The sequence below is a fragment of the Symphodus melops genome (genome assembly GCF_947650265.1).
Source record: "Symphodus melops genome assembly, chromosome: 2".
Lineage (NCBI taxonomy): Eukaryota > Metazoa > Chordata > Actinopteri > Labriformes > Labridae > Symphodus > Symphodus melops.
This window is the reverse complement of record NC_136692.1, coordinates 13,257,067-13,274,524: the sequence shown is the minus strand read 5'-3', so window position 1 is coordinate 13,274,524 and position 17,458 is coordinate 13,257,067. Positions and strand designations below refer to the sequence as shown.

Below are 17,458 nucleotides of genomic sequence, written 5' to 3'. Positions count from 1 at the left end.
ATTTTATGTAGGCCTAAATAAATAAAATCTTTAGTGGACAAAACCTTTTGGATTGTGTTCACATCCTTTTTCATGGAATGAAAGTTGTGTGTCTATCTTTCAATAGTGAGTTCAACATTTTTTTGGAAGAAGACATGTCTTGGTGGTATCGCAGCGACCATGTGCAACAAGCTGTAAATTGCAATATGTAGTTTGTTTCTGCTTTGTTTAGGAGGAAAGGAGTGAAGTGAGGCATTTACTGGAAAAGAAAAAGAGTACATCAAAGGAAGTGTGTAACATACATACACACATACATACAATACATTTACAAGATTGGCCAGAGATTTTTTTTTTTTACAAAAGCAAAGGCACTTATGTCTAAGCTTTATTTCTCTCTACATCAAAGGAATTGAATTCATAATGTCCAAGGCCAATAATACAGCACAGAGAGATAAATCTATACACCAGCGGGGGCGAGAGGTGAATTAAATGCACTGTTCACTAAAGTCCATTTAAGGCCAATAAATGTCTGAGTAGGCAGCAAGCCTCATAAATTATGCTTGACTCATTCTTATTCTAACATTGTTCCATTTCAGCAGCATTAACAAGTCATGTTCAGGAAAATGTGCTACGTGGCTGACCAGCTGTGGCAGACTCAAAGGCAGAGTTGGTCATTTCCTCCAGATATACTTTTTAAGATTTTGGTTGAAATTGTCTTTAGGTCCTGAGAGAAATTAATTATTCATGTCCTCTGAAAATCCTTCATCTGTAGCAGCTGTAAACCTGTGAAAACTTCGACCAATGTCCGCACTCACGATGAGCTTTATGAAGCAATCGTGCCTCCCTGTCTCCCTGCTCGTTCTCTACGCCATCCATGCACGGGCCCGCACTCAGAGCATGAGCCGAAATCTGCTTCTGGGCCAATGATGCTTGTGCATTTAATTGAGGGGCGTGGCTTTTGAGGGAGCAAAGAGGGGAGGGGGTGGGTGAAGACAGAGCACAGAGGGAATGCTACTTTTAAAAGCATGCTAGTTTCAGAAAATCACCAACCCTGCCTTTTAATGCAACTCTTCTGAAGACAGAACAGAAACTGAAAACATTTAAAGGCTTATCTTAGAAACCATCTGGTTGGTTAATTTCAGGCTGTTTAAGATAGTTAATAGTTTTAAAGTGCTCCTTTAAGCATGAAGAGGGTGGGGGAGAGGCAGAAGGAATCATTCTGTATCTAATCACTGTGTCTAAAATCCATTACACCCTCAGTACAGTATAAACATTTCATGAAGAGGCAAACTCCAGAAATTAAAAATGAAACCAAAATGGAAGGGCCAAAAGCTGAAGTCCCTCAGTAGGCTCATCATCTGGCTCCAATAAGAATCCCACGTTTTAATCATTTACAAGTACAAGTTATTTATGTTTAAGCATCATTGACATCTCGGCCATCTTTGTAGTGTTAGCACCTTTTACAGATTTTTTTTTAGGAGTCCCTTCTACAGAGTAAAAGTGTGGTATCTCTTAAAAAATGAGCACAAATAAGCATCTTTGTTTGCACACACAATACCTGGCGTGAAAACTTTCATCTTCACTGAATGAAACTTTCAATAGCTGCTCCTGTCGCACTCAAGCTGCACTGATTTTTGAGAACAAAAAGCAACCAGATAAATAATATTAATTTCTCCCTGTACTGAGTTTCTTTGTCCAGCAGGAGTAAATCAAAAAGTAATAACTACTGTACATATGTTCACAGCACACTTCTATCAAAACTTAGTATTTAAATGAAGGCTTCACAGTATCACCTTTGAAATGCCAGACATTTACATTGTGCTCTTAATAGACTTCCTCCAGCTGAATTAACATACATTGACATCAAGTAGGCAGTAAATCTGGCAGCAGCTCTGACAACTCAGGTGAACTTCCTGATTTAGTTTCTTTGTGTTGTTGCCTAGTGTGACTCCTAAAGACAAATACCACAATTTGTAACTGACATTGGCATAAACGTAAATCACAACTATCCACTTTGCTTTCAATCGGTCCACTCAGTCACAACAACACTTCAGTTTTAATTTCAAAACTTTGTCCTCTTTGTGCTCTTGTGATATTCCCCATTCCTACAGCATTGAAAGCCACATATTTGTTGGACATGGCAGAATGAAGATCTGTAAGGCCGTGTCCAACTACTTCTGAAGAGCAGCAGTACACAGGAACGTATCAGATGGATGGATAGTAGAAAATCAGAGTCGATTTTTATTGTAAAATGACTATGTGACCAGGTATCATGGTTCCAGTCCAATGTTTTATTCTAGAGGCAGGGCAAGCTTTAGGCATAGTTGATATAGGCCGTCGCTTAGAACGATATAGGGGGCGCGGACGTAAGCCATAAACATTGTGATCATAAACAAACTACCAGAACATCAGCGCTCCTCTTCCTCTGCTCTGCTTAAATTATCCTCTCTCTCTCTCTCTCTCTCTCTCTCTCTATGTGATCATACAAAACAGTTTAATACAATCCATCGACACAGAGAGAGAAAGCCAGATGCAGACAATGAAGAGAGAAAGAGACGGAAAAGAAAGAAAGAAAGAGAGATGAACAGATGATGAGAGGTAAACAGTCCAGACACTACTGATTAAAACATATTTGAATACTTAAAGTATTCGTAAAAGGCAATAAAGTGAAAAGTCTCATAAATGCATACATTACTTTTTCTCCAACTTTTATTGTTATGTTTAATAATTTCTGGTGTGCATCAAATATGCAAAGGGCAGAGACATTTATTTGAATATAAATAACTGGCTGATTATCAAAAAATGTCTCCTCCAGAAAGGCGCATATTCTAGCGAGTTTAATATTGAAAAATCAGATCAATAAATGGGGTCTGTTCTGGAGTGTTTAAATGAAAAGCAATAAAAGAAAAATGTGTTCTTTTTGGTAGAAAAACTTATTACTAATATTACTCACACTTAAACTAAAGCTATGTTATACTATTTAGAAGAGACAGCAGTGAATGATGGAGAGAGAGATAAAGAGAGAGAGAGAGAGAGAGAGAGAGAGAGAGAGAGAAAATATTGAAAGTGACAGCTAATAGAAAGAGAACAGTGCAGCACTGCACTAAACTGTATCTGAAAATGTTTAAGTGTCTATAAGTGAATAACAACAATACTCATAAAACAGTACAACATTAAACGTATGGCAACTGATTTAACCAGAGTGCATTAAATAGCATCAAATCAAAGCGTTTATATTATGTCCTCTTATCTTTGCAGCTCAAATCCAACAGGCAGACAGATCTGAATAATAATAATAATAATAATAATAATAATAACCCAATAATAAATATTGCCTTTTGCCTTTAACATTTTTTCTCTCATACATGAATCATCTGACAGTTAAAGATGTCATATTTAGCTAACGTTTTACTGAGCGATATCAGGCTTGCAAATGAATATGTTTCCTACAGGTTGATCTTTTACCCCGAATATAACCTGCTCCAGAAGTCTTATATTCCATCAAATCTCTGGAGAGTGTGATCAAGAGTGTATTCAATTATTTCAATTATTTCACGCATGCAAATATAAACTACTCACAAATGATAAGCTTCTAGAAAACGTGCAGAAAACAGGACAAAATAACCACAGAGTTGGGACAGAAGATTCTTGGGCCTAACTGATGGAGACCCAGCCCAGTAAAGCCTGTAGTTACCTTGCTAAGCAATAACCCTGCTGTGTAGTACAGGCCCCAGATGGAGTGAGGTGCATTTGTTCCACAAACACAAATTACAGCAATCAGCCACCACTACTCTGTAAGCACATGTCGCAAACTTGCTGGGATTAGAATGTGGAAATGTTGAGATCAGCTGCTATCCTCAGATGAATGACTAAATTCCTTTAACTCGACAAATTCATGAATAAATAAGCAAGAGAAGAATCTATGCTTGGTAGATCTCTTGCTCTTTGCTCATTCTTTACTTTGCTTTCTTAATCTTCAGTCCTTCATCTTTCCTTCACTCTTTTGCTTTCATGAATTAATGAGCAACTTCTGAATCTAAGAACTGTCTGTATCCATCTTGCATTCGCTTTTTGCCTCTTTTATTCATAAATTAGTAATCAGGAAACGTTAGGACAAAAATTCTGCGGTAAGAGCTGGGTTTCTTTCATCTACTCTCTGGGAGACTTTGGTCTTATGTTATATGAAGTTAGCATTGTTCTTTGTGTGTTATAATGTCTGTATTTCTGTGTATATAGAAACTTCTCAGTTAGATTCAGTGTTGCCAGATAGGATGTGATCACATAATTCTTATGTGATCCTATACTGGGTCAAACGTAGGGTCACAGGCTCTCCTAGTATGGAGTCACCTCTGCTCCAATTTACTGGAGGTTACTCTCTTGGCCTGGCAGCAGTCACATCTCCACTGATACTACAACAACCAATTGCATCTCCATCATAACCCGCCTTTTTACTTACTGACTCTTCTCCTTTATCTGAGAGCTCATAGACTTGCTGTGTCAATCAGAAGCTTTTCAGTCAGATGACATTCATCTTTGAGTAGTCATGTATGGTAGAGTAGAGTAACATGCCTCTACTTTTAGCATGGTCTTTAGCATAAATATCAAGCCTATGGTCGGGCAGAACTGGCTTTTGTCCTCGAGCGCATACAACGACAACTTAAGCCTTCTAAGTCTCCTGAATCTTCCATGTTTGAAGTCAAGAATCTACAAATGTCTCTCATTCTGTTTCTTTATCTGTTGTCTCTCTTTTGATTGACTCTTTCCCTCTCTCTTGACTGCAGTCCATCCACTTGGCCATTTACAGTGAATCAGCACTAATAAAGATCGCAACTTGGACTTAGTCAAATCCTACTAATTCATCCCTGAACACAAACCTAGTCTGCAAATAAACAGCAAGCTCAAATGTTTTCTGTTATAAACGACCAACTCCAGTGTGTGACTGTGAATATGAATGTGTGTAAGCTTTGTGGATCATGATTCATGGAGGCAGAGTAACAGCCACTTATCAGCCCGAGGAAGGACAACGGCATGGTAAGAGCTCATCAGTCATATTAAGTCAGCTACACACACGCTCACACGCAGGAAAACCTTTTTGTAACATTCACTTTCTTCCGGCTGCTGTTTGTGAGTTTTGTTACTGTACCTGGTGGGACTCCAGTGGAGATGGTGGAAGATGTGACCAAGCCCTTTCCTGCTGCGGTGAGTGCTGCTACTTGTATTGTGTATGCGGTGGTGGAGGTGAGGCCGGTCAGCTGATACTGCAGGGTGGAGTTGGACAGGGAACGTTCCTCACGACTCGACTCTACGCCAGACACTTCCCACCACAACACATAGCCTGCAGGGTGTGGAGTGTTATTAAAGGTGCATGTAGATGAGCAGAAACACATGCACACCAGCACACACTCACATTTTAAGGTAATCAGAGAAGCACAGCCACAAAGGAGGAACAGAGTGAAGCATGGGTAACTGAAATCAAAACCGCTGTCTGTCCCTTTGCATCTTTGCAGTCATGCATCAACCTCCACTACCTTCAAATGTACATGTGTGTGTGTGTGAGGCCACTTGTGTGTCAAGTACTGGAGAGATTGAACGGTCCCTCATCTGTCTCTCTTCTCAGCAGGTGCTTGATGGAAAGCAGGTTAAGGACAAGGGAGTGAACGCACAAGGTGACCTTGATTAAATAACCACATATCCACTCCTCCAGGTGTTAAGGCCAGTGAAGCCTTGTGCTGTTATACAGCAGCCTCGCTGTGTAGCTGAAGACAGCTGAATGCTAAGTCACCGCACAGACACACATTTGTTCACACGGAATTCCGTGTGATGGCTTAATTAGCAGAAACCTGTTCTGTCATCTTTTAACAGAGCCATGGAGGAAAAATAAAATGGGAGCAAGTGCCCTGAAGCTCTGTGACAAAAACAATACCCTGGGTGATGGGAGGCGTGGAATGAGGGTATATTGGAGATCATGTGAGAGGACAAGCTGAAGGGTTGAGCTGATGATTCAGTTGAAAACAAAAAGTGTCTCAGACTGGGAAAACCATGAAAGCTGAACAAAAACATAAAAAGAGGGCACAATTCTGAAACAATTAAATGTAGGGATTTTTATTCTCTTTAGCCTCCCTATGCTTTGATGTCCATGTGACTCTTATTGGAACAACGTTTACAATCTTATGGACCCAAAGAGGGGACATGGAAATGTTTTTACAATTCACTTTCTCGCTCTGTCCACCAGTTAGTTAAACAAAGTTCAGTTTTATTTGGATCAAGCTTTGAATGTTTTAGACATGCATCATAGTGTGGACCTTCTCCCTCGCATTTGAATGTTGTGATGCTCTCACCTGTGATAATTCCATTTTTGTCTTCAGGAACTTCCCAGCTGACTCTGAGTGAGGTGTCTAAGATTTCAGTGAAGCTCAGGAGGCGAACAGGTCCAGGGGCTGAAAAACAAAACAAAAAGATATTCTCTTTCATGTATAAGTTATAACTTTCTTTCATAAATATCTAATTCCTTTTAGAAATGTAGTTTATACTCATCCCTCTGCAAAAAGTCTTTTTCTTTTTTCTTTTTTAGAGCCTTCAACGGAATGATCTTTAACTTCCACTCCACTTCCTCATCACATCTGTATTCACTAACACCCACAAACACATGCTCGGGTGCAAAGATTCATGTTGTTTCTCATTTCATGTATGGCCCTTGAACCCCTCCCCCTGCAGAGCGATTAAACTATGATGATGTCTTATATCCCCTTTCTACTCAATAATGGTTGGTAATAATTGCTTGTCTGTCTGCCTATAGGCTATTGTGTTTACTTGACGAAGCAACTGTGTGCATGTGTAATGATACTGGGAGTGGCAGCAAATAAGTTTATCAATGGAACAGTGGGCTATGAATACTCGTATGCCTGAAAACATATAAATCAATCTCCTTTAAAAAGGCTCAGTGAAGTTGAATAAAAAGATGGGAGTGGAGAGGAAAGTGATAATAAAAAAGGAATTAGAAAAGAGAAAAAAGAAAAAAGAAAGTGAGAGTCTGGGAGAAACAGGCAGTGTATCACACTGACAGAAACAGCTGGACTGAAGACAGAGCCAGTCAATACACGTTCATTATATTCACAGGGGAGGCTGATTGACTGTTCTGTTCTGGTTTCATTCCTCTCAAACTGTGTGTGTGTGTGTGTGTGTAGGTGTGTGTGTGTGTGTGTTCCAGCGCCTGCACTTACCGTCCTGATGTGTCTGCACCAGGGCAGGTGGGCTGCGGGGTCCATCTCCAGGTGTTGTGAAGCAGAGGGTGGAGCCATAGTACCAAGTGAATTTCTGCAGTCCGCTGACTAATCCAGTGTGGCGTGAACCTGGATATTCTGGTGTGATGGTCACCACAGTAACGTCCTCCGGAAACTGCTCTGGCCACACCATCAGCTGTGTTAAAGGAGAGGGTTCCAGCATGTTACCACAGGACACAGACATCTATGAAAGATGTTTGTTTGTGACATATTTTAGCTTTTTTTGTTCAGTTATTACACTGACTCAGCAGTATTTGCTTCAGGCTACCAAATGCATATCATATTATTCAGGCATCATTTCTAAAATTAAACTAATTTGTTCAATGGAGCGGGATGTGGTCAATTTCTCTTGAATTGGACTGACACCCCAGGGCTCTTTTGTCATGAAAGATTAAAGCTGAAAATAGTACTTTAAAGTGAACACAAAGAAGAAATCAATGACTGTGTATCTTGCCCAGAAAACGTTGAATGTGTGCTATTCAAACAAATCAAAACCTATGCTTTTATTTACATTTCAAAACACCAAACATCACAAATACTTGTCAACATGCCATTATGAGTCACAGCAGCGTCTGAAGAGAAACACCATGTTGGATGATCAGTCAAACTTAACTTTAATTTAATTGGTCCGTATTTTCAGACTTCATTTACATACACAACAATTTTGTCTGCAGCTTAAGCTACAAAAACAAACGGTAAAGAGTATATCATTACATATTTCAACGGCAACACGATGACATGGTAGCAATATTCATTCAAACTCTGAGTACATTGACTTACTTGCTGCATTTCTTCACCTGCTGACTCAAAGCATCAACGTTTTCTACACTCCACCTTCCTTGTACAGCAATAATCCCTATTATCACATGAGCATTCCCAACACCTCAGAGAACACCTCATCTCAATATCATCAATCTAATTGCCACATGTTAAGTGTATCTAATCTAGCAGAAACAACTGTTGCACATCGACGTGGAGCTCAAGGAGATTTAGTTATTAACTGTGATGCTGTGTTATGTCAATATTGTTCAATCAAAAAGTATATAAAGTATATAAAACGTTACTTGCTAGGTATATTTAAACAATCTATGAATCCAAACAAGACTGATGACTGCGACTGAATGTTTGCTATATGAAAGAATTGTATTTTATAGATGTGAAAATGACCATGATGTAAGATATGTTAAGATATGTTACATTTGACACTTTTATTGACCAAGGGGGACATTTGTCTTGGACTTCAGTGTTAAACACGTTTATCTGTTGTACTTATAAATAAACACAATACAAACTAACAACAATCAACGATCCAAAAAAAGCCACATACAAACAGAGAAGCACATATACTGCATTACACAAACACATTAAATGATGATGTAAAATGATGAAGATAGGACTCAATTTCCATTAGTGGCTCACTACAGAGTAAACAGTGTCAATAATAGACTGTATGAAGTCTTAAATCAGGAGGTGGGTGATGTTTTTAACCACATATTCCACTTTGAAGAGATATGTTACTATAAGTGCCAAATATACTGAGAAAATAAATGCTAAGAAGAAGGAGTAAATACTATTTCATATATTATATCTACAATCTGCATCCAATCAAAAACACAGGGGTCTCCTATTAAGAAAAAAACGTCTTTGATATCCAGAGACAGTTGAGTGGCTGCTTCTCTCTCTCAGCCTAAAGGGTGCCGCACTGCACCCAGCCTGTCATGGTAAGTAAGGGTTTCTATTGTAATTTATTATCAGCACAGTACAGTTTGGGTGCAGTAAAAGAGTGCTGATCTGGCACCCCCCAGCAACTGATGCCAGTCAACTTTTAAAGGGTGCAGGGAAGATTGGGTGTGCTGTTTCTATAGTAACCAAAGTGTTCTAAACCAAGCTTTAGAACCCAGAACAGTTCAGGATCCTAAGTGGACCTGAGATAAAGACTAATACAATAGACTAACACCACATCACAAACTGTACATCAGGTCACAAAGATGAACAAATGTGGGGCAAGTAACTGATTAATGTTTTCTGTATAATTCACTGTCTGTTATTTTTATTAATTAATTCAACATTGATTTAAATCTTGAGGAATGATTCAGGCCCTAAATTTAAAGAATGTAATGAGCAGTAAGAAAACACACATGCAGGGAAGACAGACCAACAGACAAATAGCTAAATACAGAAATAATTCACATATTAAAAATATACATATACTGTATATAATAAGTAATTTGACCTGAGGTTAATCAAACTGAATAAACATCATACAACATAAACAGAAAACCAGAAAGCATTCAACTCCTCAGAAGAGGCTCTCTGGTTCTGCCTGAGATGATCAGTTTTGTTCCAAAGGCTTTTGTATACAGTCAGTGATCTGTGCAGGGATCAGATGAAACTGGCCTTGCTTCATGTCCTCTTTTAATTTATATCATATCTACCATCCTCTAACCAGCACAACACGCTTACACACCCACGTGTGGTCAGCATCTAAGTGAGGCCCCACTGTTTTTGAGTGCTACCTACTGGTACACAGAGACAACATTAGACCAACACATCACACAGACTGAAAGCCATATAGTGCAATATTTATCAACCAACAATGACATCAAAATTCACCCCCTTTCCAAAACACACACAGACCCAGTGATGCAAAGCAAAAATGCGATGTGTTTACTTTGTCATGCTAATCAGCTCCTCCGGGGTTTGTCAGCACAAGAAGAAAACAAATAAATCACATACCAGAACTACTACATATATATCACTCACACTATTCATTATTTACTCATGCTCCGCTCCCTATTATCCTGCCTTATTTATTATCTTTTTTTTTCTTCATTTCCTCGCTGCTTTTTTTTCTCAACAGTTCTTTCTCTCCCTATCTAATCCTCTTTTTTTTATTTTTTTATTTTTTTTACTTATACCTTCACCATTCCTCTTCATTTCCACAGAGGGCTGATCCCTCGTTTGGCTTTGCTAAGGATATGGGTAAACAAGAGCAAAGCAGTGCATTCTGAGGCATGACCTCTCAGATTAAAGACCAGGGGAGGTTAACACAGGCCACAAACATATGCTCAGACCCATGCAGACAGAGGAAAATATGTTTTAAGCATCTTTATTATCTAAACTAATACTGAAAAAAACTAATGAAGTAAAATGTTAAGAGTGTCTGGAACATGTTGTCAAGACTGTTTATTTGACCAGTGATTTGGTGGTTCATGAGTCATGGGTATTAAGCTAAGTGTTAAGATAGGAGCTTGCACATGTTGACAGATAGTTTTGAATGTGACAGAAGGTTCACTCACTGTCCTGTCAATTGTTGAGTGTTTCTCAAAGCCTATTCTAGAGATATTAATCCCAACAACAACGTGGCCATCTTTGCAGGCTCTGCAGAAGCTTTCCAGCTCACATACGATGTAAAGATTGCTCATCATATTCTTCTCAAATGAAAAAAAACTACATCTGCACAAACCTTATACAAACAAACATTTCATGGCATAGTGTCATATCACCCTTACCACCTAAATCAATAGAGATCCTATCTGCCTGTCTACAGGTGTCGGACTGGTGTTCAACTTGAAACTTTTTGACACAACACATTTGCATAAACCAGCCTTGCTCTTGAGATGTTGCTATTGTGACAACTTTTTTTATTTTGAAGATGTATTTTTGCCTGTACTGTAGATATATGACAGTGGACAGAATTGGACATCAGGGACAGAGGGAGTGGGGAATGACATGCTGGAAAGAAGCCACAGGTAGGACTCGGACCCAGGCCGCCCACTTTGAAGACCACAGCCTCTGTTCATGGGGCATGTGCCCTAGCCACTGGCACCCTCCTGACAACCACTTTATAACAACATCCACCATCCAAACATTTGTTTTGTAGTTTTTTCTATCTTGTACTGTACTAGTGATGTTTTGTTCATTGTAAAATAAAAAAAATGGACGTAAAATATTCAGAGAAAGTAGAAACAGATCTATTCTATTTTGTTGAACTCACCTCAAACACATAAAAAAGACATTTTTTTAAATGAGAGTAGTACTGTATAATCGCACACCCACAGACACAAACATTCTCCACAGGCTTATCATACCTTGTATCCCTGGTTGATGCCATTAATGAACTGCTGAGGTGGAGGGTTCCAGGTGAAGCGGATAGTTGTTGAGTTGATAGCCACAACTTCCACTTCTTGTGGAGGGGCTGTGGGAACTGAGCAAACGAAAAAGGAAACATTTAGCTGCAGTGGATTAACAAAGGAGGAGAGAGACAATCTGACATAGAAAATTACAAACCGGGAGCCCAAAGCTTTACGCACCGATATAAATATCTCAAAGAGACACATTTGCATATTTAAGGTTAAGATGAAGTTATTTGATGAAAAAAAAAAAAAATCTGCTAAGCTTGCAAAATGAAATGCCAAACCTACACTGCAACACTGCTGCAAAATGCACTTACTGCTCAATGAAATGTGTCTTTTGTATTTTGCTTGCACCTGTTCTGCCTAGTATCAGAGTGACATTAGATTACTGCCCTACAGTGACTGGTTGTTAACAATGATGGCTCATAAAGACAGTAAAGATTATGAATTAAATCTATGAAGTTTTGCAGTCAGAGACCTCAAGAGGACAGAGTCTTAGATAGCTCATTTGATCTATTGGAAATTTGTAAATTTCTCCTCTCGGGAGATGAATAAAGGATTATCTTATCTTATCTGTCCAGTCCTGTCCTGTATATGTATATAAATACTTATGTAACTGCATATTTATGTCGTTGTTACTGTCTAAAAAGTACCATGTACAGGACACAGGACTTGTGTTATTTGTTCTGTATTGACATTTATTACTAAAAATAGGTCAAGATATCGTGAATATGAATACTCAAAATGAATTAAGTTAGAAAAAAAATAAATCTTACAATCCTTAAATGAACGTTGAAATCATATTTGAAATCAGCCCCTCTTGATGCCACACAAGTATCTGTCCTGTCCAAATTCAATTCAAACAACTTTAGAGTCAAATAGAGTATGAGAGTAATAATGTGTGAGAGAATGTTGGCGCTCAAGTGTTATTTCTAAAGTACCAACGATACTTTGAGGAGAGAAGAATCAGGAATGCTCCTCACAGTCGACGGTCAAACTAGCTTTATATTTTTTCTGTGTTTAAAATTTGAATCTCAGTTCAAATCAACAACAAAATGTTTAACAGTAAGAAATTGCAGACAAACAAAAGCAGAATCGTAATCATTCATTAAGTAAATAGAAGAATATCAAGAAGTCTGTTTGAAAAACATATACACTTGGCAGAGGCTTTCATCATCCACCAGAGAGAGAGACAGAGAAGATAGTGTTCTAAGAGAGAAGATGGGAAATGTCTTACGAGGAAAGTGTTGAATATATGTTGCATATTACAGCAGTTTTCCCGAAGAACTTCAGTTTATATGTATTTTTGAAAAGGGGCTGAACTTTTGATGTTGGGCTCAGATCATATCGACACAGATTTATTTTTTTCACTCTAAGATTTTATTTTTATTTGACTTTATGATTAATATTCCTCTTCTGAGAGCATGTGGATTTTCTCTACTTGATACTCTCAATGCTCATATAAAATCTATCAGCATGAGGATGCGTGACGACATTAAAGCCAGAGACTGTGACAGTGGCGTATGAGAACGTTAACTTGCGTGCGTATATTTGTGTTTGTGTCTGTGGGCACAAGTTACGGTGATTACCTTGTAAGGGGTTTATGCTGAAGCTAAAAAGCCACAGAGTGATCATGCACTGTTGCATGATGGGAATGCCCTTTACATTTTAAATTTGAGCCAAAGAGGCAAGACGACACAAACACACAGCGAGAGGAGAATACAGTTTTCACCTACAGAGTTGTTCTTACTTTATTATTTGGCATCTGCCTACTTGCACATAGCTCTATATTTATTCATATATTTATTTCTTATTTACTGCACCATAGTTCTGTTTACATCTGTTCACTACTGCATATATGTCTGTTTACATCTTTAGTCCGATCGCTGTCACTTATACCTTCTTTTTTGTGTTTAACTTTGCAATTTTGCATTTTAACTTTTTACTTACATCTTGACACTTTATTCTTTTTTTGACACTTTATCTCTGGTTAAATTTTTAATATAGCTGCACTGTCCATCATTTACTGCTCTGTGTGCCTTTGAATTGCCCCCCGGGGACAAAGAAAGTTTTTTGAATTGAATTGAATTGAATGAGCGAAAAATGTAGATCCCAGAAGAAAAAAGACTGGTGGCTAATGGGAAAGAAGAGAAAGTGTGACAGAAAGTGAACCGAAGTATGACAAGACACAGAGAGAGAGAGAGAGAGAGAGAGAGAGAGAGAGAGAGAGAGAGAGAGAGAGAGAGAGAGAGAGAGAGAGAGAGAGAGAGAGAGAGAGAGAGAGAGAGAGAGAGAGAGAGAGAGAGAGACGGAAGATTAATTGATGTTAAAGATGCTCTCTACTCCCCTTGCCTTGCCGACTCTACTCTTGGGGACCGGCTTCTTACCCCTTACAGCTCACAGCTTCAGATAAAACACTAAACTCTGTCCTCTGGGGGAATCTTAGTGTGTGCGTATGTCAGAGATCCAGAGAAGAGCAGCATTATCAGAGTCTCGCATGGCGTTCAGCCCACATCCTCTTTGAGATAGCGAGTGGGAGAAAACCGCGGCTACTCCCTTTAAACCACATTAGAATAATTAATGAGCCTGACTCCCTCTCCTGAGTCTATAAACCTGTCCTCAACTCTTGTAATAATGACTGTGAGTTTTATATGCACGTGTGTGTGTGCATGTGCTTCTGTGTGTGTAACTCAGCCTATCAGTAATAATGATTATATCCAGTAGGAATAACAATCGAGGAGAAAAGAGCACGTGCTTAAGGAGATTTAGCCCATGACAACTTCCCCTTGTCTTCATTTACTGTTGTCAATGACATTTGTTCTTTTTCACTACCTCTGCACTCAGTCTAAAATTTCTTTCCTGTTACTGTTACAATCTTTCCCTTCAAACTTTCTCGAATTTTCCAGCATCCCTCAGTGCTCTTTGGCCAGATGGAGATGTTTCCCTCCAGCATGGCTTTGGTCGTCCCTTGAGTCCCCTCCCAACTGGTTACAGCTTGATGCCTTTGAGGGGAAGCCTAAGGGGACCTTTAACACAAATCTGAACTGCATAAATTGGCTCCTCTCAAAGCTGAGTGCCTCATCCTATCACAGAGCCTGAGGTGATGCTGCTTCAAAGTGTGACTGTGGTCTTCGTCATTGAATTGCTTCACAGACAAGTAAAAATGGTTGTGGATGCTCTATTTATTTATGCCGTGGATAAAGTTTGTACCAAAACGAGAGTGAAGCTTGGAATAGCATTCACCTGCCGATGCAGAGCTGGCCTCGTTTCTTTTGGACAGTCAGGGGCCAAACACCAGCGGTTAGCTTGTGCTAGTGTGTGGTAGTGTAGTTTTAGGCAGTAAAAGGTACACACTGCGTCCTGCAGTAGGTGTGCGCTTCTGGAGGGGCCAAGCCCAGGAAGAGGAGCCCCTTCTTAAAGGGATACTTCAACCATTTGCATGAAGCTGTGTATCATTAGAAACATGGTAGTAGTGTTGAATGGTCGTGAATCCAGCCCTCATTTTGCCCTGAGACGAGAAAAATATGTTTTTCTTTGCCTGGAAGTTTTCTTCATGTGATGCAATATGACGCTTTTTGTAAATGTGTAAAATGTTGTGTTTACAAGTTGCAACAAACAATGCTACTGACTTTACCTTTAAGGACTTAAGAAACAAGGAAAAGCTTTTTTTAATCAGTGACAGTGACGATCAGTTATCAAAATATGTCACACATCCAGAAAAGCACCGTGAAACTAATTGCATGCTATTTTTGTTTATCAAAAATGAAGAAGGTTTAGACATGGATTTCAAAGTCCAAAATGTAGGGCTTACCAGCGGACAGAGCACTAAGATTTGCACTTCATAGTACATTTTCGTGAAATGGTTTAGAAAAAAAAACAGTAGAGAATATCTGAGAGCATTGCACAAAAGGAACATGTAGCTTATGGATACCATACATACACAGGGAAAATAAAACTTAGGCCTTAACATGCAGCAATTGACTTTAGTAGCACAATATAGCCACAGTGCTGGGACGAGAAGGTCATCTTGTTGCTTCAGTCTTTTTGGATTCATGCCAATAAAATTCTCGTTTCAGCAGTCTTCATGACACCTCCGCACCAAACGTCCTTGTTTTTCATATGGAGGTTTCGACTTTTGGAGGTACTATGCTCCAAAAATGATGCTCTCGTGACAGTAACAACAGACTAGAGGATGTATGCTGCCAATGTATGTTTGAGTGTAAAATAAATGTGCCAAGTATTTTGCCAAAATGTCACAGAGTCTTGTTAGATTATACCTTTGTGTGTGTGTTTCTACTTACCTCCCTGCAGAGTGTACTCTGTCACAGGACTGCTGTAGACACCTAGGCCTGCTCCAGTATACGCAGCCACCTGGATCTGGTATTGTGTCCAGATGATCAGTTCCTTCAGCAGACAGTAGTTAGTCTCTGGGCTGCTGATGTTCTTCTCCTGGTAGTCCCCTGGCAACCCGGCCAGACGGTACCTAAACACATGCAGAAACACTTCTCAGTATGATGGATTGGAGTCAAATAAGGAAGGTAACAGAGGTGGATTGAATATCAGTCAATCCACCTTTACAAATGTGCACACATTACTGTACTATAGGCAAAGTATTACCGCTGTAGCTCAAATGTCGGAATAATATCAGGCTGTACTTGAAGGTGTTGATCTTCAATTCAGGGCTCTTCCTACACACATTGAAAGTGCCTTTGGGTGAGAATATAACACCAGAATTGCTGCTGTTACTTTTATATGCAAAACCAAAAAAAGTCAGTTAAACTGAGCGATATAACTAAACGTAGTCATTGAAATACTTCCCCAGCAGGCAAAGAAACCTGACTAAAACATTTCCATCGTGTGAAGTCGTCTGATTTATGTCAGAATCCCTGAAGAATAAAAACCTTCAATGCCTTGTAGACATCTCTAAATAGTGCACCTTCAAGGCCTTTGCTTTAGTAGAGGTGATATAAATGTCCACTTAAGACGATATATAACCCGACGAGACAGGCAGTGTAATACCACAGAGGTATTGTACATATCTGATGGAGTAATGATCCACATGTCAGCGTTTTAATATGGAGCCCATTCACTATAACTGGATATTCAGACGTTTTACCGGCTGAGTCAGCGCTCCATCACACACGCATACTGTGTATAAACACACACACACAAACAGAGACCAACAAAGCAAGGAAAACGCTGGAGGCTGACAGGGCAGCTCTGTAGTGGGAGAGATAACCCTGTTTCCTCCCGTTCCACCTGACACACTGACACTCACATCAGAGGAAGGAGCAGGTGGAGGGGAGGGTGAGGCGATATAAGCCGAAGTGATATCGTGAGGAGGTATGAGAGCGCTCTCTATTTTCCACTGATTTCTCGAGTGGAGTCAGATAACATATTGAATGAGGATAAAGACCTGACGACAATTATATGCAGATTTGAGTGAGGCAGCGGATGACAGTTTGATTGCACTCGGCAAGTCGCACATCCTCAACACAGGGGAAGATGTCTGACCAAGGACAGTAACAACATCTTGAACTCCTGTGTGAATTCACATGTTTGCATGGATAATAGATTTCAGTTGAAATATTTGAACAGTTAGCAGGTAAATGTTGTGTACAGCATGTGTTTGGCTCCCCCCCCCCCCCACACAAACCTGAGCACGTATCCTCGGAGGACCCCGTTGAGCTGCTGCTCTGGAGGGGGCTGCCACTGAACCATGATGGACTGGTTTGTCCGCCCACTTGCCACGATATTCTTTGGAGGAGCGCTGGGTGCCTCCTCTCTCAGCATCAATCTTACACACAAAATCACACACACAGGAGAAGAAAAAAAACCAAGAGAGACAAATGAGTCTGATTAAGATTATTAGGCCTCCGGTAATGAGAGCATCAGTGTCACTGAAGAAGTGAAGGCTTTTTTGTGTGTGCAGCCTAACATGTCACTTTAATACAGTATGAAGAGTTTACACAGGAGTTGTATAATGTCGAGTATCTTCATCTCTTCGAGTCTTGAGATCAGCCCGTCTACATATAAATGTTGAAAAGATTCTCTACACAACAG

At 39.6% G+C, this 17,458-nt stretch overlaps 1 protein-coding gene across 3 annotated transcripts in view; it reads right to left on the bottom strand.

The window, feature by feature from the left end:
* Positions 1–17,458, bottom strand: part of LOC306820646 (protein sidekick-1-like) — a 190,070-nt gene that overhangs the window by 31,530 nt on the left and 141,082 nt on the right. For all 3 annotated transcript variants that reach the window (XM_079338554.1, XM_079338555.1, XM_079338556.1), the window contains 6 exons: positions 17,052–17,192; positions 15,697–15,878; positions 11,351–11,466; positions 7,200–7,395; positions 6,318–6,416; positions 5,123–5,314 (listed from right to left, as the gene is read on the bottom strand). In XM_079338554.1, coding sequence (XP_079194680.1) covers positions 5,123–5,314; positions 6,318–6,416; positions 7,200–7,395; positions 11,351–11,466; positions 15,697–15,878; positions 17,052–17,192 — 926 coding nt within the window. The remainder of the gene's footprint in view (positions 1–5,122; positions 5,315–6,317; positions 6,417–7,199; positions 7,396–11,350; positions 11,467–15,696; positions 15,879–17,051; positions 17,193–17,458) is intronic.